Here is a 24,645-nt window from a genome sequence, read left to right on the forward strand (position 1 = left end):
CTCGTTAAACTGAGATTTGGGATGTAAACCAGGAGCTTTAGTTCTTGCAGGCTACTCCACCGCCTGAGGCGCTACCTTCGAAAGAACTCACTTTAAAACTGGTAATGTTGATTGCTTTGTCAACTGCGTCAAGAACCCTAACTCTTCAGTTATTAAGTCTGTCCAACATGACAGTGATGGATTTACATTTACTTTTAATCGACTGCTTAAGCATAACAGACCAGCTTATGCTGCTCTTGATATTATTTTTAAGTCTTACATGCCAAACAAGCAACTGTGCGTATGTGTTACTTTAAAGGATCCAGGAAATGAATTTTTTTCAGAATCACTTTTTGTGTAATTCTGTACTCTTTTTCCATGTATGAAGACTGTTTGACATCTTTTTTGAGTTACGTGAACTAAACGGTGCACTTTTTCAAACAATAAAAATTGACCAAGCATTTCTGGATAAATAGTGGCGCTTTTGCTTTGATGTAAATCCAGGAAGACATGGTTCAGGTTGCATGTTTTCATGTTCAAATTGTGAGCCCCAAATATGCTATCTGGGAACATTTCTGTGAAAAGGATTTTTGCTGGATTATTGCCATATACTTACACAGCAATAAACTGCCCAAAAAAATGTAATCTGCCATAGCAATGGTTAAAAAATCTAGAAATTTTCTGCACACAAATTGGTGCAACGCTGAGATTCAGTGCCTTGGATCATAGTTCTATTCAGGAATATGCAAATACGCATTAGCATAAAACCAACAAAGCATCAAAATATGGGTTAAAATTGCAAAAGAAAAATTTAGAATGAGATCAATTGAAACCCAAAGATGCAATTTCAAGGGTTTTTAGTAAAATTTATGAAATATTTCCATTTCCTGGTTCCTGTAACAGAATATTTATCCCGCACTTAATCATTAATTGCAAGGGAATATAAGACAATTATTTGTTAGTGTAAGCTTGGAGGCAATGCCAGGTGGCAGCGTCCCGTGAGGAAGGAGCTGTATCAGGGAGGACGTGCATCCTCCTGTAAGAGAACTCCTAGAAATAAATGATGAAACAGACCTCTTGATCCTGTTTTATTTATTGTTGATCATGTCTCCTATTAAAATATCCCTGAAAAACCATTCATGTCATTGACATTAAATAAATATACAAAATTTACTTTAATTTAAATTAAATTAATTTATTTAATTTTAAGTATAAACTCATACATGTGTATGTGTGATGGAGTATATTTGCATGTACATTTAATTGCATAATTAGTATTTCAACTCTCCCAACTCTCGTGGGACTGCAGTTACATGTAAATGCAGTTTCATCTACAAGTGGTGTGACCCAATGCACTGCACTGAAATGGTAACCCCGAGTGTACACAACAACATAACACTAGGGAGAAAAATACAGTATTTCAATAAACCCTGCAATCATTCTTCCCAAATGATAGCAGAATCACAGCTAAAGTAGCATGCACTGTCAAAATCAGTGTGCACTATACATGCACGTGGATGCGACCAAAAGGTCACTGGAACTTTCCACTAGCCCGCATGCACTCAGCGCACTTTAAACACGCATAATTAGCTGTGTAGACAATTCTCGCGCACATGATCTCGAACGGAAAAGTTCTATCCATAAAAACCCAAACCTATTCAACTAAATGGTAATCATCAATCCCAGCTGATTCTCTAGTCATTCAACAAGCAGATAATTTACCACTTATATCATGCTATTTGGAAAGAGTGAAAGACAGAGTAAATTACTGAACTGTTTCGGCCCGTCCGCATTCACTCCTGGTGGACAGGAGAAGCCACGTTTGAAAGTGTGCCCCCTCAAAGTCAACATCGAGGGTAATTAATACACAAAATGAGGATCCCCACATTAGTTATATAAACACTACGCCTTATCAAATACATGTATCAGCAGATGGCTGAGACATTATGCAGCAATCTGGAATTGACACTGCCCAATTCAAACCACACAGAGTGGCAGCAGTGACTACCTAAAAGCCAAGCAAAGCAATTGGTATGGCACCCATGGATCATATTTTAAACACAGCAGGATGGTCATCGCAAAGTATGTTTGCCAAGTTCTAAACCCATATAAAAAAATAATACCTTTGTTAACAGGTGTTTGAATGCTAAATAAATGATAATGAATTGTGACTCTTATTCTCTCTCACACATCTTTTGCTGTAAAGTCTCCTGTGATCACTGAAGTGTAGAACGATAATGTAATAGAATCACCAAATTAAACGAAGCTTCCCTGGAAAATGAAGTTTGATGGAGATTCTATGCAGTCATCATGACGCAAAAGGCATAACATGCCCTCCCTGATCCCTCCACGTGTTATGTTTCTACAGATCAGGGGTGAGATTTCTCAGCTATTCAGCTGATTTCAACTTTTTTGTCTTGGATTTCAGCTTTTTTCTCACTGGCAGTGTACAAAGGTATAGGAGATTTTCACAGTTTAGCTTCTTTATGCTTTTTTTTTAGCTGCTTTTAGCTATTTTCATTGGTCAATCTCACCCCTGATAGATGTGTTCGTTTAGCTTTAAACAATTGAAGCTACTGGTAGGTGGTGCTATCTCATGTGATCCCTTTCGCGTCATGATGACTACATAGAATTTCCGTCCAACTTCATCTTCCAGGGAAGCTTCGTTTAAATTGGCAATTGCTTTCATGAAGGAATAGAGCAATTTTTTTCCCAATGGAAAAGAATTCTTGGGAGATGAAGAGGGGAAGCACTCACCGTTATTCATGTGTACGAATATAACCCAGCCTGAACTCACTACATTATTGATGGAACAATGTTACGGGCCACTATAAACTTGGCCTGGGACTTTTTATGCTAAATAGTAACAAAACGAAATGCACAATGCTCTCATTTCTTCCCCCCTCCCTCCAAATGGAACAATCCAAACATAATGTTATTGTATGCCAATAATGCAACCAATAACTGGAGATAGTGAATGCCCCCAATGGCATTCATTTGATTTTCTTTTGCAGTGGTCAGTGTGTTCTGTCTCATACATTATTACTGGCTGTTCCATAACGCAACACGTCATCTGTCAGTACCTTAGTTTTCCCAGTCAGTTGGCAGTTTTCCAGAATAACCCATTACCGGTACATGTATGAGAGCTTGCATTTTATGAATGGGCGAACGGAGAGCTGGCAGAGTTGAATCCAGCAAACAGACACAGAGCAAACTTCAGGCTTTCAGGAGTTCATCACTTGATCTGGCAGGCGCCGAAGGAGTTCCTTCTATTTCTGAGGTATGTGTGGAAGACTTTGCTCTCTTGCAGGGAATTTTATGCATGTAAATGTACTCTTCAGCTCCATTGTGCAAATTTCGAGCAGCTACAGTTAAGAAAATAGTTCCTCATGATTCGAGACTATAAGCCCCCCAAAAAATCATAGGGATGGAGATGATATTGTCGCAGTCGGTTTCACAAAACCTGCAATCGTCCTACACCATGCATAAGCCTTGAAGCCACAATATGCACTTACATGTATGCTTGATTTCAAATTTTAAAAGTTCCACAGCTGCACAACATGTTATTCATATTGAGTATCTTTGACCAGGACGATCACAGCCTTTAAGAGGCTGCTCCCGAGAAATATTGCTATATCACTAGATGGTCATCCAATTTGCCCTGCCTGCCATTTTAATTAAAAGCATTTTCATATTTTCTTTGTCGGAACAAGAGAGCAAGTCTTGGAAGTTCTCTCACAGCCAAACAGGTTTAGTATATTCTCTCAAAACCCATGGCTGAGGATTTCTCATGTAAAGCAGAGTAGGTTGAGCAATGAAAGTTCTTGAAATTTCAGTGTAGGTAATCTTCGCTTGTTGTATCTCAAATGATTGCTTAAGGTAGACCATATTTTTTGCACAAGTCATGGACTAACAGTCGCTTATTTTCCTGACATGTAAAACTTGGGGATCATCCTTTTTTTTTCAATGTTTTCTAAGAGTGTTCATGTATGTACAATGATCACAGGTCACTTCCTTTTTTTCTGACAAACCGGAAGTTGCTGCCGCACTTATACATGTACCCAACTCGCTTTGTTTGGACCAGCCATGTGGCTTCAACTTGAAGTACATGTATAAGCAAACACCAGCATTTGCAGCAAGCCACCACCATAGACATGAACATAATTTCAAGCCGCCACAGCTGGACGAAACCTAGTTGGCACATTTTATCAAGCACATATTAATATGGGCATACAAATTCATACATCTCCACTGTCAACCATTTTCATGTGCATTTTTGGGGGAGGTGGAGTCAGAGAAAAGTTTGCACTCATGTGACAAGGTTGAAAAATGGATGATTCTAAATTTTCGCTATTGCTTAATGTTTCATGAAACCTGCTGCAGGTATATCACAGTCTGTTTTTTTTACTTGGCACTACTCTCTCAAGAGTGTTTAAAGTCATTGTTGTAGTCGAGACCTTTATGTCCGAGACCGAGACCAAGGCATTCGAGACCAAGACCAAGACCGAGACCAGGTCTTTCAAGACCGAGACCAGAACTTCGAGACCGAGACTTTTGCAGTTCGATACCGAGACAGAGACTGAGACCGAGACCGACCCTCCCGAGACCGAGACTCTTGTAGGCCGAGACCAAGACTGAGACCAAGACCTCAAAAACACTGTTTAAAGTACAGCTAAAATAACATTGTGACATTGGGTGTGGCATTTCACCACTACTGTACTGCAGCTTGCTTTGTGAAGTGCCTATCACCAATCATAGGGAGAGGCAGGTGGATACAGAGAGACAACAAGCTGTCTGATGCTGAGGCCCTACAAGTTATCATATTGAATGATAGCAACAACGTTTCACCTCTGCGCAATATTCTTTAATGTGATTTACCTCCAGCAATGGCCAATCACCTTTTACTTAAGGACGAGAACAAAGTAGAGGTAAATACTTGTGCATGTACTAGTTATGACTTCAAATCAAAAATTATTATTTTTAATAACAGCATTAATACAATTTACCAAAAATGGGTCACTTGGGGGACATTCCCATAAGAATGTGCACAAACGTTACTGTCCCAAAATTAAATATGCCCTAATCTGATCTGAATCAAACTTTGTCTGTTTTCATTTTAGACCCTAATCTATCATCTCTCAAAATTTGGACAATAAAATTTGGCCTCCTTCTGGTAGTTGGAGCATTAGGGAGACATGTCTCCCTAATGACCGATGTCTCCCTAAGGTCGAAGAATTTACCACAAAATGTCTCCCTAATGACCCATTTGTAAGAATTAGCCCATTCAGTAATCCATTGGCGCATGCCCAAAATGAAGTGTGTCTGAGGTCTTTCAGATATGTTTGTGCAAAGCCTGCCCTATTGGCACGACCCAATGCAGACTCGTGTGCAGGCTTTGATCCCCAATGGTGCTGCTGCTTTTTTAAAATAAGTTTCTGGCTCATTCATATGAACTTACTTCACTTTCTTCATGTGTTTCAGGAACTATCCAACATTACTGCCTTCCATCATATGCCATTATGCCAAGGGCCAATTTCATAGAGCTGCTTAAGCACAGAATTTGCTCAAGTGCAAAAAAAACAACACTTGCTTAATAAACAAAGGTTACCAGTTCAAACTCTGTGTGTTGTCATGATAACCAACGCACAGGTAAATACCACTCCAAAACACTATATATCATAGGAAGTTTTAGCTGGTAACCTGGTTTGTCAAGCAAGTTTTTTCATGCTTAAACAAATATTTCACTTAAGCAGTGCTATGAAATGGCTCATCATATGGTCACATACCCTGGTGTACATGTACAGAAGAGGTCTATGTTCAAAGTCTATGATGCATATTCATGTGCTTTTCAGTTACATGTATATGTATATCACTGCACCTTAGGAATTCAAAATTTAAGTCACAACAGTCTGCCATTTTGACTTTGCTGTTTGATTGTTTACAGCGGGATGAAGAATGTTGTATTGGTACATCACATCAGGGGCGCTTACCGCAGGAAAGTGCAAGTTTTCTTAATCATAGAATCAATTTAACTACATGTACGTGAATGTAAAAACTGTGAATTAGCGGTTGACTTGCCCCTCAAAAGTCCTCTAATATTAGGGTACAAGAATTTTTGAAACTGGTCTTGAACTTAAAATGAAACTGTGTGGATCTCTTATAACCTGATATTTTGTTGTACATCAGGACCCATATTGCAGAGGCCAATCAGTTAAAAAAAAAAGCAAAAAGAAAGAATGCACACATGCGTATGCACATGTATGCGTGTGCATGTACAGTGTACACATTTCATGTTCACACCTTACCTGCTATACTCCTTGTGTTCATGTACATGAATGTACATCATGTACAGTGTGTTACATTTATTAAAAAGAATACACAAATGGTGCATGCATCTAATACATGTAGGTATACCATGGGTAATATTTTTCTTTTCTCCCACAGGGGAAGGCAACAAAATGGACACATAGTGGTGACAACGGCAACTATGAAGCAAAGAAGCTTTGTACTGGCAGCAGCCCCGCTCAGGTACAGTTGCACATCTGACACCGACGTGTACGTGCATGAGCATCATTCTTGATTCTACATTGTATTTTCTTAAACACGGTAGTTAAATGCACCAGTGTGTGTCCAATGCAGAATTACAAACTTCAGACGTGGAACACCTTCTGGGGGGAAAAAAATGAAAAAAAAAACACTACTGCAACTTTCAACTGCCCCCTTGCAAGTGCATCATGTCAATGAACATTTGTCAAAAAATGTGAATGACGTGTAGTTGTTGATGCATTCCTAGCATAACAGGGGCAAAGTGAGCCCTTATAATCCCCTGCCACGTGGCTATACTCTGGATGCAGATCTCAGCAAGGGGGGGGGGAGGGGGAAGCAAAGGGGACAGGGGACTAGGGCACAGCCCCCACACCTTTTCTTGACTGGGCACAATGGTACAGTCTCTCACTCTTGGTCGGAACACAGTGAGGTGGGGCTTAATGGATAGATGTATTTATGCCAAATGCATGATGGTCTCATCGCAGCCCCTTTGAAAATTGCTCCATTACCGTTAGGTGATAGGCAGCTCAGATTACAAACATTACCATTACAAGAAATCACTGCCAATGGTTAGCAATTAAAAGCTAAACATTAAATCTACTTCGTACACCATGCTGAGAACCCCAAAATGGTCCCTCTCTTAGAAAAACTAAGAAATTTGTTTTAAGTTTTAAATCATGAAAAAAAAATTATTAAAAACTGAACATTTTCCACCCTTGTGTGAAAACTTCATTCTGACATACTGTAGTCGGTCACTGCAGATCTTAATGTTAAGATACATGTATGTGGACATCAAGTGATAATTATGATGAAAGCATTTTGCAAAAGAAGGTGGGCCTATGTTTCCTGACACCTGTCCCCTCTTTTCTTTGGATCTCAAGTGGTCTTTAATTAATTTTTACATACAGAATATTCTCTACAAATCATTTCTCATTTTGAAGTTTGGGTTCCCTCCATTTGGTGCATGTCCTCCCCCCCCCGTTGTAAATTTGGGATTTGCCACTCTTTAGGGTCAACAAGTTTATCTATCTGTTCTCCTTAACCTGTAGCAAAAAGGTACCAAAAGAAAAAGGAGTGCACCACACAGTGACCAATGTGAAGAACAAAAGAAAGGACGGTGCTTCCCAGTCCAGGTACCTGTACATCTTTACAGTATTACAAGTCCAGGTACATATCGTCCTTTGTAACTGGCATTCATTGCAAACAGTCAATACTCTCTATGTTATGTTTAACTGATGCATCTTTTCAAATCCAGTTTATGTTCCAGTGTTGTATCCAGCTTTCGGTGTGGAGGGGGATTCAAAGTGTGTGGACTTTGGGCTTATTCAACATGATGATGGTGAAGAAATAAATACCACAAGCCTTACTCGTGGTCTCAACATCCTTGCTTTATCTCTCGGTGGTGTTTTCTTAGGGTTTTGGTGCTACTATTTGAGAAACGTAAATAAATATTTGATAGATAAATTTTACAAAGAAGAAAGAAAAATATGTGGTGGAAACTTTTCCCCTCTCCCCTGGATACACCACTGTCATGTTCTCTTTTAGTAAAAACTGTTTTGTTCTTCAGTGGATTTTTAAGATGTATTTTTGCGTTGGGGAGATGTTAATTATACATAACAGGTTTGCCCTTACCCAACGTATATTAATAAGCACTGTATGCTCAGTGCTTGTCCGAGAGCTTGCGAAAAAAAAAACTCACAAGCTTACTCGGGTGGGACTCGAACCCACGACCTCCTGCTTACTAGTGCAGATGTCTTAACCACTCAAACCTGTTATATATAAGTGGATTTTTAGTTGTGATTTTCATGTACATGCAATATGTATTTCAATGCTTCCTGGGATTTGTGCCCAATAAATCTGTTATTTATCATTGCGTTTTAAAGGTTCTGCCCCCTGACGACTTCTCAAGTCAGTCTCGGCCAATGGCAGTGTGCAGTGTTGCTTGAGGGCCAGAAACGCTGATCTATTCTGGTGGAAGTTTATGCTGCTATAACCAAAGCACACCACTAAATGGCAGATAAACACTCACTCACACCTCATACAAACATAAGACAGGGGGCCTGGGAGGGAAGGGACCTTACACCAGAACTGAGGTTGAGAAATGCACTTATATTATACATGCACGCTTACTTGCCTTATGTAACTAGTGTGAACCTCTTGAGAAAAAAATCCTCATAAAAAGGGGTTAACCACTTGATGCTGAGGGACCCATTTTGGAGTACATGTACATAGGCATTATACTCCAAGCTGGAAGAGCTCAAAACCGGAACAAAAGAACTGGGCTCGGCACAAAAGACTGAACATTCCACCCTAGCAGACCCACCCCGTGGATCTGCTTACGAGGTGCCTCATGATTCCCGTACCTATAAACCCTGAGCTTGACTAAGAGATGGCGCAATTTCCTTAGCAACAGAGCCTCCTTCGAATGGAACTGAACTGCGCTGTTTCACGATAGAATAGGAAATGCGCGTTACAGTTGCAAAGCTACCCAAAAAAAAATGAACATTCCTGAACAATGTGGCTCTTTTCAACCCATGAGGGGGTGCTTCTACTCGAGGCAGATAGACTACCAAAGCATAACGCCACTGTGAACTAGGATGTGAAGTTCAGACGAATGGAATACGTACGCGTATGTTGGTTCCCACGCTTGTTCTCGCACTATACACACAACACTGTGCCAATGACATATTCACTTTTATTCATTTATTTATTAATTTATTGTTCACTTCACTCTATAGACCTTTTTCACCCACACGACTAAATGTATCAACATAACCACCACGGGTGGTCTGCCTTGGCCACAGTGATCGCATATATTCCTACGGGCAGCTTCAACCACGTTCTAGCACATGTGCGAAAGCTGTATGCTTGACTAGTTTATCTCAAATAGGTAGATTACCATCACAACACTATGCAATCATTACCATCACAACACATTGTAGGTCCAGCACAATTGTGATATCACTGGAAAAAGTCTATAGGCCTCTTAAGTCTGGAATTGAGACTGTACAGAATCTCACTACTATTCATTGGGATAAACTTTTATGAATAAAAAAATGGACCTGACCTGCACGGAGTATGTGACTCCACCCACAGCAACGTAGTTGCGGCTGACTGGCAATGAGGTGGGACAGCTTCCTGCCAATTGAAAAGAGAATGATGCTCACTAGTGCTTAGCTGCTTTTAAAGGGCACGTGTTGCAAACTTGTGCTCCTGAAACCTCCAAATGAGAGCAATGTGCAGCACAGGGAACCAGTGAAGGAATGCCTTGTGCCCTCATGGCTGCACAATGCCAAGTTTGCCAACTAAAACTACTAGTACACTGCTGTGGTTTTTATTATCAATCTCTCCTCTTTCCTTCACACAGTGCTCAGAGGATAATGATATGACTGTCCTCGTTGAGCCACTCAAGCTTTTGGTGGTAAGAATTGCCACACATTCATTGTTGTAACTTTACTCACGGATCTACAATTCTACAGGATCAACACTCATTTGAACCAACATGGACCGTGTTTAAATGTTTAGATGTACACTCAAAGCTAAATGTACTTTTAAAGGTTTCTAAAATTTGCACAGGATAATCCAACGCCATTTTTCAACTCTTCCTAAATTAACACAGTTCACTGAAAAAGATGACGTTGAGAGATCCAAGAAGATGCATGCACTTCAGGTAAGAATGTGGAATAATGTTTGATACAGCTATAAACAAGATGTTCTCTATCCTCCATTAACTGCAACTTGGACATGTATTTGATCATATATGTATTTGATCATACAATGTGCGAAACTGCTCCAATACTCGGAAGAAAAGATGTTCTGGGAGGGGGGAAAGAAGGAAAAGGTCAAACGTTCATTATTGCAACTTAAACGACTGCAACCTCTTGACTGAGCTTACTTTTTGCGTCAAAAGGAATCTGTCAAGAAATAAACGTCTGAATGGAGAATAATTTGTAAATATCTATGACAATTTATTTTTTTGTCGCCATCATGTTTTTGGTCTCCAGAAAATAGGTGAAATATCAAGCGTCAATGTACCCATAACTACAGTTGGGAACACACGTGTCCATGCAGTTGTGTTTCCGCAGCCAGTTTTAATCACATTTTTTCAAGGGGAGAGAACTCTGAATCCATCGTGATCACACTAAACCCAGATCTTCAGATTTAGCTTTATATAGTGTAATTCTACCACCAGAATTAGAAGCCATTACTGCGGTGGCACAACGCTCGTGGACAGGTGGTACGCGCTCGTTACATGCCTCTTCCACCAATTGGGTGTCGTAATTTGTCAAATGCTCGTGCGCGTCAAGCTGAAGAATGTGTGCGAGTGCGGTGCTACCGCAGTTATGGCGTCTAATCGGATTAGTCTATAGCCTGTACAGGGTGATACACATGGGACAAGGATCAGCTTTAATTACTAAACTTAACTCCATTTTATTCCAAAGGAGCACCACCCGCACCTGACGTTTGACCAAGACCACACACACGTATATGCAAGTATTGTCTAAGTGCAATGAACCAGGTACTTTTTGAACAAGAGGAAATCAAAACAAACGGAAATGCAGAAACATACTCTAAGAATTCTCCCTTTACAAGATCTCTGAAGAATGCAGCGACTACCGAAGACAAAACGACAAGTGAATACTACAGAGATGGTTAGTAAATTGTAGATTTGCAGTGACCAGTCAAAGTCTTCAGCTGTTCCATTTGGAGGTCACCTGCAAACTCCCAGGCCCCTGAGAAATAGTTCTGAACACACCTGTGCCCCTATCACCCAGTTTTTCCATGGGCCATTCGGTTTAATTCGCAGCACTCCCAAGCCAACGTGAAGGTACTTCGACCGCTACACCCTCATTCTTCGAAGGTTTTCTTTGGAGGTTTTGGAACAGCTGATACAAACTGATAGTCCTATTAACTGCATCTGGATATGTACAAATGTACAAATTGGTACTTGTTCACTGCAATGTTTTTAGAGGAATCATTATACTTACTTCCAGTCTTTGTTTTACCATTTTTATATTTTTACTTCTATTGTTTTTGCAGGTTTTCTTTGAAGGAATAAATAAAAGGTGATGCTTTAGCTTCAGGGTTAAACCATGTGGCCTTGAGAGTAACCCAAACTCACAATTTATTACTGAAATGATAACTGGTTAGTTACGCTATTTTCAGGTAGGGGGAAGGGGGGATCTTACGGAAAGAAGTTGTACAATTGACAAAATAATTAACTGAGAATGAGGAGTTTTTCTTATTTTAAGTTTAACCCTAACCCTCCTCAATCCTTCACCTGTTGGAGGATTGAGGAGGGTTAGGGTTAAGGAAGTTTGCAAGGAAGTATACCTACGTATACCCAGTGTTGGAAACTCTAACATACACATACGTAGTGCCCGAGGTCTTTCATGTGTTGTACTTAAAAGCCAGGGTGAGATACATCACTGAAAAGGACCAAAGATCCATGCAATGTGGTTTTAGACTTCTTCAAACGTGAAACCTGAGCCACTGTTGCAGAGTAAAACTGATATAACAAGTGAGTTTGGATTTAGGAGAGACATGATTGTAGGTGGCAGACTGGTCCATTTCTGCTGTTTCTTTTTCGTGACAAGTCCCAAACAAATTGACAGGGACTGATGCTATCATACACCAAAGCAGAGCTGCAGGCTGTTTTTAATTGATTGTTATTAGTCTGCCTAACTGCCATGAGAGATTTGTTAAGTTTGACAGAATGCTCTCACAGGACACAAATTGGCACACCATGCATGTTGGAATCAGTGACTACCGGTACGTAAAGGTAGGTGAGAATACATTGTTGCAATAAAGTAAATCTTTCAGATTCGTCAAAATCCAGTGAGAGAGGTTCTTGTGCTGGGATGATTACATTGTATGTACTGTCCAGGGTTGTCCTGGTCGAGACCAGACACGATGACATGCACAAGCATTCCATGAGGCTTGATGACCCATGAAAGTTGAGGTTCATGCTGCAGGGCCTGTTTCCTGCTCAACGGCTGATTCCAAGATGTACATGTATAGTTAACACTAAAACCAATGCTTTTGCTGGGATTCTTTCACAATATAATAAACCAATGGTAATTCCTTTGTCTTAAAACTAAGATGTTCGCTGAATCATACATTTCCACCTGTACACAAAAGTAGTTGCCAATTTATGCATTATAGCAGATTAAAGAGGAACTTTTCATTACTCTTACGGTGTGAAACTTCCATTAATGTGGTTGAAAAATTTAGCATTTTGATTGTTAAAAATTAATGCATAGTTTCATCTTGTACAGTGCCTTTAGATGCATGGATGTTGACTGTGCAGTTAGTGATGATAAAAACAAGTCAGAAAACATGCACATGTACATGAACCTTGTGTACTGTGCATGCATGCTAATGCTGACATCTGACTGCACGTTATCTGAAATTGCACAGTCACAATGTAAATGAACTTAACAAAATTAGCAACCACTTCAAATACAGTCTACTAATGCTCCTTTTCTACTGAGTTGGCATGGTATCTGTTTTGTTTTCATTATGGAATTCAAAGGCAATGTGTCACTTTAAAACACCACCTGCTACTCTAGGTATTCTGAGTGACATGTAGTAAATTTGTTACAGATCTCAGTCTCTGTATCAGTGACATCTACGTACATCGGGAAGTGAAAATGTACAGGTTCCCTATGAATGTCACATTCCCTTTACCAAATCCATAACATGCTATGACCAAATGGACTGAACTGAAGAATGGAAGACTCCAAGAAGGATAAAGACCAACAGATCTTGTTGTGCAATCAAAATGCTTGGCTTTCAAATAACTTTTACAAATGTGATAGGGCTGTTGATACATTGCAGTGCAAAGTTTCACAGGACACTTTAAGCATCAGTTAATCTCATCAGGTTTAAAACAAAAAAGGTTTTGACATTAAGAATGCTCACCCACTATCATTCTATTCCTGTTGACTACGTAAAAGTATTCAGTTCAGTTATGGACTGCACTGTGCCCAAATTATTTAGTAATAACTTTCTATTGTACTGCTAAAACTTTTAAAAAATGTGTAGGGCTTTTGGCATTCCAAGTGACTGTGTGCATCTATGCAAGTAAACAAACCAAGGGATGTTACACAATCCTCAATTTTGAAAAGAACAGAATATTAAAACCTGTATCTTGAATTACAAATATTACTTGAGAAACAGCATTCCAATATAATTCCAATATCTCATGTAACAGTTACTAAGCAGTCAAATGAATAATGAATAAGTGGTGGACAATAAATAAATGAAAGAATAAAACAGCCCCACACACTTCTTTCCAAATACTTGCTCTCAACTGCCTCCTTATTTTGCCTACATTGTAATACTACAGCTTTATAACCTCAACCCTGCTGAACCGGAAACCAAAATCCAAAACAGGCAGTAACTTGGGATTATTCAAGCAGTCTTCAACTGAATCAGTGATAAAAAACATTACAGTCAGGGTTTTTGGTGAGACTTTAATTCAACTTTACAAGTTGGAATTTCACCATATTTCACTGCTGCTGGATTCGGAAAGCTCAGCGTACATGAGAAATCCTTGATAAAATTTAATTTTGTGATATTTCACTCGCAGATTCTACATCTTGATAGGCCGCTAGCCAGTCACTTGGTTTTCAATAGTTTTGCTATCTCACAGTGCACAGTCAAAAGAACTAAACCTGTGGTAATCAAAGTGCTACAACACAGTATAAGAACACATATGCATGATCAGCGACATTGTGTGATGCGAACTGGTGTGCGTGTCACGCCCATTTCAAAGTGTTAGCACCAAAGAACTGGGTACAAAATTTCCAACAGAATTTCTTATTCAAATAGATGCATCTTTCATTTGGATTGAATTTTTTAGTTATCTCTTCAATCAAGTAGAATCTGTGAAAAATGTGTCCTATAACAAATATTGAATGTTTCATCTCGTGGTGTTGGACAGATATAAGTGGCCGTCTGAGATGATCCACGAAGCATTCTATTTTCTCGAGGTGAGAAAGCAGAGGGAAATATCTGCCTGGAGGAGAAACACCCCTCATGGGTTGACAGGAGCCATGCTTTTATGAGGAATGTACATTGTGTTGATCGTGATGTGACTGCAACACCTGTATTTTTACACTCGTACATAATCCAGAGCACTGTAGTTCTACCAAATGAGCCTCAGGTACTTGTCAAATTGCGCCCTCTTTTGATCCCCCTCGAGGCAGATAAAATGCTGCATGGATCAGTGATGGAAGCTGGTTTTATACCACCACAAAGCCATCAATAGGTGTACTGTTTAACTTCCTGGATATTACCGACTCCATTCTCAGTACCCTCTAGAACAATGCAGAGAGACATTAGACAGATATACCTACAAAGTCATAACACATCTAAATAGCTGTGCATTTTGTGCCAATTCAAATGAAACTGGGTGCTCTGTAACATAAGCTGGATGTGACGTGAACCACTTGGTCAGGAAATGTATATATATGTAGACCCATACAAGGACATACATGTATGTACTTCAGATGAGTGGATATAATACAGTTTATAAGCAGACAACATGAAACATATGGCAACAAAAATACTGGTGTGTCTGTATGCCTCAGCCAGAAGGAATTTGTTCATCATATTAATGCGTCAGGCACTGAAATCTGGGCAGCCATCTTGCATGCGACACATATCAATATCCATTCTTTGAGCACCCACTAAGGCCCAGAAACACAGCTTCAAGCACCACTTAACTCGGAGCATCCATTGTATGTTAATTTTTTGAGTACCCACAAAGGCTCAAAGTGCCCATAGTTCCAAGCACTATTTGACCTGGAATGCCATGTTCATCATTATTCACTGTTTAAAACTTCTACCAAGGCCAAAGAGCGCTAACAGCTCCGAGCACCATTTGACTTGGAGCATCACAACTCAATAACAATGACCTTATGATAGGCCAAAGCAACAATTCGATAGGACGGTGCCACAACACTTCAAAACTCCACCAAGCCGTAATAATTATTATGTACATATATGCAAAGTCAGCAAAATGAGTTTCCTGACACCATTCTTTCTTTCCTTGTAATCACAGAAGAAAGAATGGTTTATTCTCCCCAGTCACACTACTCAAGGGAAGACATAGTTTACAGCCACCATTAGACACTATAGCTACTCCATTGAGTTAATTACATAATCCATCATAATGAACTTTATCTCATCTACGTATTATTTAAAATTTCATCATGTCAAGAGTAACAAATCATTTTTAAGCCATGGGGGTGTTTATCGGAGGAGGAAGGAGAAGGTGGTAGGAAAACTTTGTAGCAGAATCCGACTGAAGCTGTTGCTCCTTCTTAGGCTGAGACAAAAGTGACAACACGGCAATTTTTCCTTTCTGCCCAAAGTTTTAACCTCGAAAGAGAAAAGAACCAACCCAACTTCTAATTGGCTTCTGGCCAGGCCTTGCCAAGTAACACAGAAAACAATCTCTGATTAGATGGTTGCCACTCCAAACCGTCTTTGACATTGGTCAACATTCTGCGGCTCCTAATTGGCTATTTTCTGGATGAGAGGATGATCGGATCCCAATGTTCTCACAAAATTTCCAACGGGTTTCCGTGTGTAAATGACTCCTAACCACAGTATATGTGTCTGCACATGTAGCGCACACGCGGTGTATACAGAAGCTATTATACAACAGTGCATGCTATCCCCTCTGCCAAACACTGAAATGAACACAGGGTACAAGGTATTGCCCAATTTGAGATAGAAACAATTTTGGAAGGTCACTTGCAAGATGGTTTTATTCAACTGGGAACTTGGCCCAAAAAAAACCAAATTAAGAGCTCATGATTTTGGGGACTGCCTTGAGTAGTTGGGAGAACATTGGGGGTGGAAGGGAGTCAAAGCCAGGGCTTTAAGTCCACATCTCTATTTCAATTAAACCACTAGACAGTGCACCATGTTACTTTCATCACCACAGGTTTATCAGCACCAGGAAGTATGATCTCCATGTACATTCACACAACAGCAGGTACCCTGTAAAATACATGTACATACAGTGTGCATGCATTAAAGTGTCAAGTTAGGGAAAACTGTTGACCTGGGGTATTCTTTTAACATAACTCTGTCACTAATGAGTGGACATCATTCAGAATTCTCAACAAAAATACTACATGTCAGATTCTATTTGTGGTACATTTGGCAAGATGTATATTTCTCCCAAAATCAGGGAAAAAAGTAATGTCACAACATTAGCAAAGATTATTCCCATAAATTGACACTTAGGCCCTTGGTAAAATGTTTACTAATGCTAAATATGATGTGTTATAATTATGGCATCATCGCATGTTTTATTTTTCCAGCTGAAGCATTGAAGTTTACCAGACAAAAAAAGGCAATACTTGAAAAAGTAATATTTTTGTCATCTCCTTCAAACTGAAAGTCATTTCATTCAAGTTGCTGTGACTTCAAACAAAATCAATGATCATCGTGAAAGGCTGCCAAAGATTGCAGGAATTCCCCTGGTAAGGAAATATAAAAAAATACACCACTGCTGACATTCCATAAATAGGCCCACCTGTTTCTCTCACGCAACATCGTCAAGCTTTTGTGAGTGGACAAAAGCACTTCCATGCATAGCCTTTATAGATTTCAGAAGGGATAAAAACGTTTGGCAACATGCTAACGTTGAGGCCGGTTTTTACTTTTTACAAAAACGCAAATTCTAAGTAAAGTTGACATTAAGAAAAACACAACGAAATTCATCAGTGTTGAAATGTGTTCATCAATTTTTGCAGATAAAAAAGAGCGCGAATACTTTTTGTGTCATGTAAATATAGCAGGACGTCTGGCTCGATATATACATGTACGTAACCCAGCCCTTGACTTTTTAGTTGAACGTACTGTACATAATGGTTGTGTTCAATACATGTACAAAAGTGTTGAAGTCAACATGTCAAATTTAAGTCAAGTCGGGAGTCGCAAGTAATATTTTTTCAAGTCAAGTCGTGCCTCACATTTAGTCACAAAAAGAAATAGAAATGCGACTCCAGTCATCAACACGGCTCATCCAGATATTTACCCTATAAATCATAAACTGTCAAATGCACTTTTTCGTGCAGGAAGCTCTGAAATTTAAAACTTCAGTTTATTACATGAGATTCTTATTAACGTTATCCAAACTTTGTTGGCATTTTGCATTTTTCATCACTCACAAGTCTCAACCAAAAATACTACTTCACGTATACGTTACGGAGATCATTTCCCAGAACTGCAAACCAACAACACAAACAACGCAGCCCGAGCAAAAGTATGTTCTTGGGAGCGAAACAGTGACATACAATGTGCGCGTTTTTCCCCCTTCAAAATGCCCGAGAAATATTGGAGTCGGTATGCCGGCTTCCTGAAAAGTACCTAGACAGCTTTGGAATGTCACCGCGGTGGCCGCAGTCAGTTGCTAATTCCTCTGTGGCACCGACCGCGATCACCGCGGTCCGCACGTATTTCAATAACAATAGGGGCTTTGTTAGTCAGTTGCTCTGATATGTAAAGTGAGCAGGACACCGCGGTCGTCAGCTTGTAACTAAGGATTGGACAAACCGCGGTGACTTCGGTCAAACCGCGGTTCAACCTTTTTGCAAAGCCGCCTAAAGCCACTGTTGAATTCAAACAATTTACCTTTACAGAGTTCTTTACAAATTCCCTTAGTAGTTGATACATCCTTTGCATTTTTCTTTAAGGGAATCAATGCTTTGCTTTTCCAATTAGTCAACTTCCTAAGAATTATCATCATATGATGGCTTGTTCCATGTGGCAAACTCTGAATATTTAATGGTAAAAATGCTTGGCTCTATTTGACCTCTAAAAATACTGCCAAAGCTGAACTGTACATTTTGTTAAAAACCACTTGTCCACGAAACAACTTTTGGGTTCACACATAATGTGTGTGTATATGCATTAAAATACACAATGCCTCCTCTGCTGTTACTTTTAATAGCAACACTCCAACAAGATATAAAAGAGACCCACACACTTCTTTCCAAATACTTGCTCATAACTGCCTCCTTATTTTGCCTACCTTGTAATACTACAGCTTTATAACCTCAACCCTGCTGAACCGGGAACCAAAATCCAAAACAGGCAGTAACTTGTAAAAAATGTAAAAAACATTACAGTCAGGGTTTTTGGTGAGACTTTAATTCAACTTTACAAGTTGGAAATTCACCATATTTCACTGCTGCTGGATTCTGAAAGCTCAGCGCACAGAAATCCTTAATGAAATTTAAATTTATGATATTTCACTCGCAGATTCTACATCTTGATAGGCCGATAGCCAGTCACTTGGTTTTCAATAGTTTTGCTCTCTCACGGTGCACAGCCAAAAGAAATAAACCTGTTGTAATCAAATTGCTACAAGACACTAAAGGAACATACATGTATATTCATGATCAGCGACATTGTGTGATACGAACTGGTGTGCGTGTCACGCCCATTTCAAAGTGTTAGCACCAAAGAACTGGGTACAAATTTTCAAACAGAATTTCTTATTCAAATAGATGCACCTTTCATTTGGATTGAATTTTTCAGTTATCTCTTCAATCAAGTAGAATCTGTGAAAAATGTGTCCTAAAACAAATATTGAATGTTTCATCTCGTGGTGTTGGACAGATATAAGTGGCCGTCTGAGATGATCCACGAAGCATTCTATTTTCTCGAGGTGAGAAAGCAGAGGGAAATATCTGCCTCGAGGAGAAACACCCCTCATGGGTTGACAGGAGCCATGCTTTTATGAGGAATGTACATTGTGTTGATCGTGATGTGACTGCAACACCTGTATTTTTACACTCGTACATAATCCAGAGCACTGTAGTTCTACCAAATGAGCCTCAGGTACTTGTCAAATTGCGCCCTCTTTTGATCCCCCTCGAGGCAGATAAAATGCTGCACGGATCAGTGATGGAAGCTGGTTTTATACCACCACAAAGCCATCAATAGGTGTACTGTTTAACTTCCTGGATATTACCGACTCCATTCTCAGTACCCTCTAGAACAATGCAGAGAGACATTAGACAGATATACCCACAAAGTCATAACAGATCTAAATAGCTGTGCATTTTGTGCCAATTCAAATGAAACTGGGTGCTCTGTAACATAAGCTGGATGTGATGTGAACCACTTGGTCAGGAAATGTATATGTACATGTATGTAGACACATACAAGGACATACAGGTATTTACTTCAGATGAGTGGATATAATACAGTTTATAAGCAGACAAAAATACTGGTGTGTTTGCACGCCTCAGTCAGAAGGAATTTATTCATCACATTGTAACGCGAATGTCTGGTGACCCTTTAAACTCTAGAGGAATGGCAGCGGGGTAACTGTCAGGGGATTGACAAGGTGTTTTTAGTGAGTGAATTATGTTGTAGAAAGTGGGAAACTGAACTAATAAGACTGCCATGATGGAAAAAGGGGGGAGAGTTTGACAATATCCGGAGTGTGATAAAAATTAGTAAATGGAAGAAAGGTTGAAATGGGTATTGTGGACCATTGTTTTGCATCTTTGTGCTAAGATGGTGTTTTCACGACTGTGGGAAACAGGGGAGGGAATTAAATAATGTCAGAAAGGGAAAAATTGGTCAGTCTAAGCCGAGCTGCCGAGGAGTTCAGATTGGATCGACTAACACAACTTTGGCACCGGGATTTAGTTAATGTGTGCACGATTGCGACCAAACTGTTAGTTCATCTTGGATTGTGCACAAGGATTGGGTACTGACGGGATGTTGTAATTAATTCATGTGAGTACATGAACCGGTATTGTACTATTACTTAATTTTGCGACAGTGCATCTCGGCAGGGCAAGGGGGTGTGCGATGGGTCCTCAAGCCCCCTCCTTGCTGTTTGCAAATGTTTAGCATCAGTTTGTTAGGGTACCTCATGCATTGAGGAAGTGAGTGGAAGTGAATAAACCTGCTAGAAGTAGACGGTATCACACATATCTTTGCCGGGCATGCCATTTTGATCAGCATCCCTTGTCCTTGGTGTAACGGGCGGTATATTTCCACCCAAACGGATCCAGGCCCTGGCCAAATCACGTGCGAGCAGCGCCGCAACCGGGCTGAGTGGCCCGGCGAGCCAAGGGTTTGCGGACTACGGAGGGGAAACCGCCACAATATTAATGCGTCAGGCACTGAAATCTGGGCAGCCCACTTATGTTGCATGCAACACATATCAATGTCCATTCTTTGAGCACCACAACTCAATGATAATGACCTTCCGATGGGCCGAAGCAACCATTCGTTAGGACAGTGCCACCTCACTTCAAAACTCTACCAAGCCATAATAATTATTATGTTCATATATGCAAAGTCAGCAAAATGAGTTTCCTAACACCATTCTTTCTTTCTTTGTAATTACAGAAAAAAGAATGGTTTATTCTCCCGTCACAATACTGAAGGGAAGACATAGTTTACAGCCACCATTAGACACTATAGCTACTCCATTGAGTTAATTACATAATCCATCATAATGAACTTTATCTCATCTACGTATCATTTAAAATTTCATCATGTCAAGAGTAACAAATCATTCCTAAGCCATGGGGGTGTTTATCGGAGGAGGAAGGGGAAGGTGGTTGCTCCTTCTTAGGTTGAGACAAAAGTGACAACACGGCAATTTTTCCTTTCTGCTCAAAGTTTTAACCTCGAAAGAGAAAAGAACCAACCCAACTTCTAATTGGCTTCTGGCCAATTAATAATTTTATCATGGTCGATAATGATCTCCCATTTGCGAAGGGGTCCATGATTTAGTACACGGGGGGGGGGGGTACAAATGCCATATACATGTACCCCTACACAGCAGCCAACAACTGTACAGTGTACAATGTATATTATGCATCATGGTATGACGTCTCACTTCTAATTATCTAAAATTAAATGCTTAACTCAAAGGCAGATCCAAAGAGTTTGCTTTTACATCCACGTATGTAACCTTTTATGGTCTTTCTGTGGGGCCGATACTACATGTAAATGCTTCTGTAATTACACAGTTTTCCTCCCTTCCAACAATAAAAAATTTGTGGGGGACAGTGGAATGACCCCCTCTCTCAATACAAAATCATTTGTCAGTCATTACTGAAAATCTGCAGTACACAGTCTCAAGTAAATTGATTATGAAAAGAGCTATCCTTTCATTTAAAGTTACAACTTAACGTTTCTTGACGGTTGTTGTTTATTGCTCTCTAATTTCAACAGATTCATTTCGGATTCCGATTTCATCAACAGGTTCACGTATAAAAGATGTTTCAAGGGGGGAATCCAAACAGAATAAGTGTTTCCAAGACGACAAAGAGAAAACCACAACAAACCGGCAAATGCAGTGATTACATTGCATACTGTCAATACTGTTCGAGCCTGAAAGCTCTTGGCTTTCAATTTGACTTCTACAATGGTATTTGAGATGAGGGCTGGGGGTGTTTATTGTATTTTGTAACATCAACACATCTACCTTTATGCATGGGAATTTGTTTTCTAGTGTCTGCCTTTTATTCCTTAATTAAATAAATACCATACCAAATACCAATTAAGCACTCGTGTTTTCGGGGACCTCCTTTATCAGTTGGGAAAACATTGGGGGTGGAATGGAACGGAGTAAAAGCCAGGGCTTCAAGTCCACATCTCTATTTCAATTAAACCACTAGATCGTGCGCCATGTTGTTTTCATCACCACAGGTTTATCAGCACCAGGAAGTATGACTGCGATGAAATATAGCAATGATCTCGAGTGAATGCATGGATGTAACCACTTGTCGCCGGGTAAAACAGCCCCTTGATTAACAAGCTGCGGGCAGTGCTTTATGATTTTGACTTTGACATTCGTATCCAACATACTTGTCACCATTGTTATGTCTATGTTACATAACGGCTTCTTTGTTTGTCCTCAGCCCTTAGGAACGACAAACAATGGGCGGGCTGGGCGACGGCCAACCGGCTGTGTGGATTAGAAGAATGTGTCCATATATGGGCACACTCGGCTGTAAGTGGTTAATAAATACCACCAATATGACGTGCTGTAAGGTTACAAAAATTTCTGGAAATCCCCTGATGAGAAATACATGTACATCCAGACATTACATTATAGATTTGTGCAAACCTGTATCCTGTGGCAACAGCGAAGAAAGATAAGGCAAACAACGTGCCCAAATAAGCTAAACATAAAACACAGAAATTAAAAATCAGCCGGGATGATAAAAAGTGCAAATTCTGGGTAATTCATGAAATTTACATTTAAGGCACTTCCCCAGAAGTGGCTAGCTGATGAAGACAGGTAAATTGAGAACCTACTGAACAAGCCACACATACAAGAATGGGCCCTGATTGCAACACAATGGGCATAATTAGGCCTGCAAGTAGGAATTAAGAAGAAAGAAAGAATGAAACAATTTGAAACCTGACAAGGCTGTATACAGGGTGTAGTAGCAAGTAGCATCTTTTGATTTAGCTCAAGCCTCTTCTCTCCCTCCCCATGTATTAAAAAACAACATATATGTTCACTAACGTTTGTTATCTCTTTTGTATTTCAGACAAACCTTCTAAAATGTTCAGCTAACAAAGTACGCGAACCGGAGAGAAAACCCGGTGAGAATCCCTCAGAGGTGAGGATAACAAACGAGTCTCGATACTTTAAGAGCTACGAGTTTAAACAAAAGTATGAAAAAACAAGAAATAAGACCACTGAATACCTTTCTATGATTTGTATCAATGCTAATAATCTAAAGTATAATTTTGACAAAATTAATGATTATCTGGAAGAGCTCGGTTATCCATGGGATATAATTGGATGTTCGGAGACGTCTCTTAAAAATGGTGACCCCTCTTTGCACATTTGCCACTATACTTTCGTGGGTAATGAAAGGAAAGACAAAGCAGGTGGTGGGGTGGCATTTTTTGTGCGTAACGGCATCACTTTCGAGAGAAGAAAAGATCTTACAGTGCAAGTTAAAGACTGTGAGACACCATGCAATTCACTTTTCATTGAAGTAACTGGCATAGCCAGTAGAAACATCATTTTTGGAGTCATTTACAACCCATCATTTGTGAGAAAAAATCGCATGGGTGAATTTCGAGATTCTGTTACAAATGTTTTTGCAAAGATAGCTGAGGAAAACAAAGTACTTTTCATCATGGGAGACTTCAATATCAATCTTTTAGACAAACGTTATAAAAAGTTTCTTAATGCTGTATTCAATTATAATTACAAGCCACTCATTAACAGATCAACCCGTGTCTGTATCACTGAAACTAAAGAGTCAAGGACATTAATTGACAATATATATACCAATGCCAAGTATGCAACTGCAGACACAGGGGGGATATTGTTAAGTGCTGTATCCGATCACTTTCCAATATTTCAGTTCATTTCATTGGATAAAGTAAATAATGCAGTAAATTGGAAAGTTAGTATTGAAGACAAACAAGCATTTAAAACTCATCTTAAGAACGAAATTGCATATAAAACAATAAACGGTTTTTCTTTAACTGACACAAAATTAGTATTAAGTCGAGAAACAGAAAAATTTTATAGATGGACAAGTAAAATTAAAAGTGATTATTATATAACGAAATTCCAAAATGATGAAGTAAAGCGTGAAATTATTAATTTTATTAATGTAATGATTAAAGACAAATTTAAATGTAGCAAACCTTGTGCATGTATTTGTACTTCTGAATATAAAATGGCACACATGCCACAAAGTGAATTTACATACCAATATTTCTGTGGGACTCGTAAGGAATTTGTAAAAACACCTTCAGATGGCCTCTTTACAGATACAACGTCTGCAGAGATTGTAGAATTGATTCACCAGATTATTAAAGATAATTCCCATCTCAGCTTACATAGATTCTGTCCGCAACTTATAACAGAAGACTTAAATTTGACTGCATCCCTAAGCAAAGTTTTCAATCAGTCTTTACGTGAAGGTAAAAGTCCTGATTATTCCTCACTGCATTCCTTGAAAGAGGTTGTTGAGCAATGGCAGGTTTGGGAGAAATGCGTATTTCCCCAATGTGATGACATTTTTGAAAAAATTGTTTGCAAGCTAACGAAGAATTTATTAGACAAAAATAAATTGACTTACA

At 39.5% G+C, this 24,645-nt stretch overlaps 2 protein-coding genes across 14 annotated transcripts in view; one reads left to right on the plus strand and one right to left on the minus strand.

Moving 5' to 3' along the window:
* Positions 1-24,645, minus strand: part of LOC110981791 (uncharacterized) — a 169,160-nt gene that overhangs the window by 29,517 nt on the left and 114,998 nt on the right. Inside the window, exon 3 of the mRNA XM_087138851.1 lies at positions 9,593-9,663. The gene's annotated coding sequence lies outside the window, so the exon portion shown is untranslated. The remainder of the gene's footprint in view (positions 1-9,592; positions 9,664-24,645) is intronic.
* On the plus strand, positions 2,952-22,830 carry LOC110981799 (uncharacterized). Of its 13 annotated transcripts, XR_015425851.1 has the most exons (9): positions 2,952-3,259; positions 4,705-4,907; positions 5,924-6,534; positions 7,575-7,692; positions 9,893-9,946; positions 10,145-10,195; positions 10,968-12,307; positions 22,237-22,320; positions 22,449-22,830. XR_015425851.1 is itself a non-coding variant. In XM_087138863.1 (8 exons), coding segments are annotated over exons 3-8 (399 nt in total). In that variant the 5' UTR covers positions 2,952-3,259; positions 4,705-4,907; positions 5,924-6,015; the 3' UTR covers positions 11,031-13,827. The 13 variants fall into 13 exon arrangements, 12 of the variants coding, with proteins under 12 accessions (XP_086994989.1, XP_086994991.1, XP_086994984.1 ...); XM_087138863.1 differs by lacking the exons at positions 22,237-22,320; positions 22,449-22,830 and having other exon boundaries at positions 5,924-6,017; positions 6,424-6,534; positions 10,968-13,827; XM_087138865.1 differs by lacking the exons at positions 22,237-22,320; positions 22,449-22,830 and having other exon boundaries at positions 5,924-6,017; positions 6,424-6,507; positions 10,968-13,827.

The sequence above is a fragment of the Acanthaster planci genome, linkage group LG07, assembly GCF_054643075.1.
Source record: "Acanthaster planci isolate LZ-2023a linkage group LG07, COTS_SCS, whole genome shotgun sequence".
NCBI lineage: Eukaryota > Metazoa > Echinodermata > Asteroidea > Valvatida > Acanthasteridae > Acanthaster > Acanthaster planci.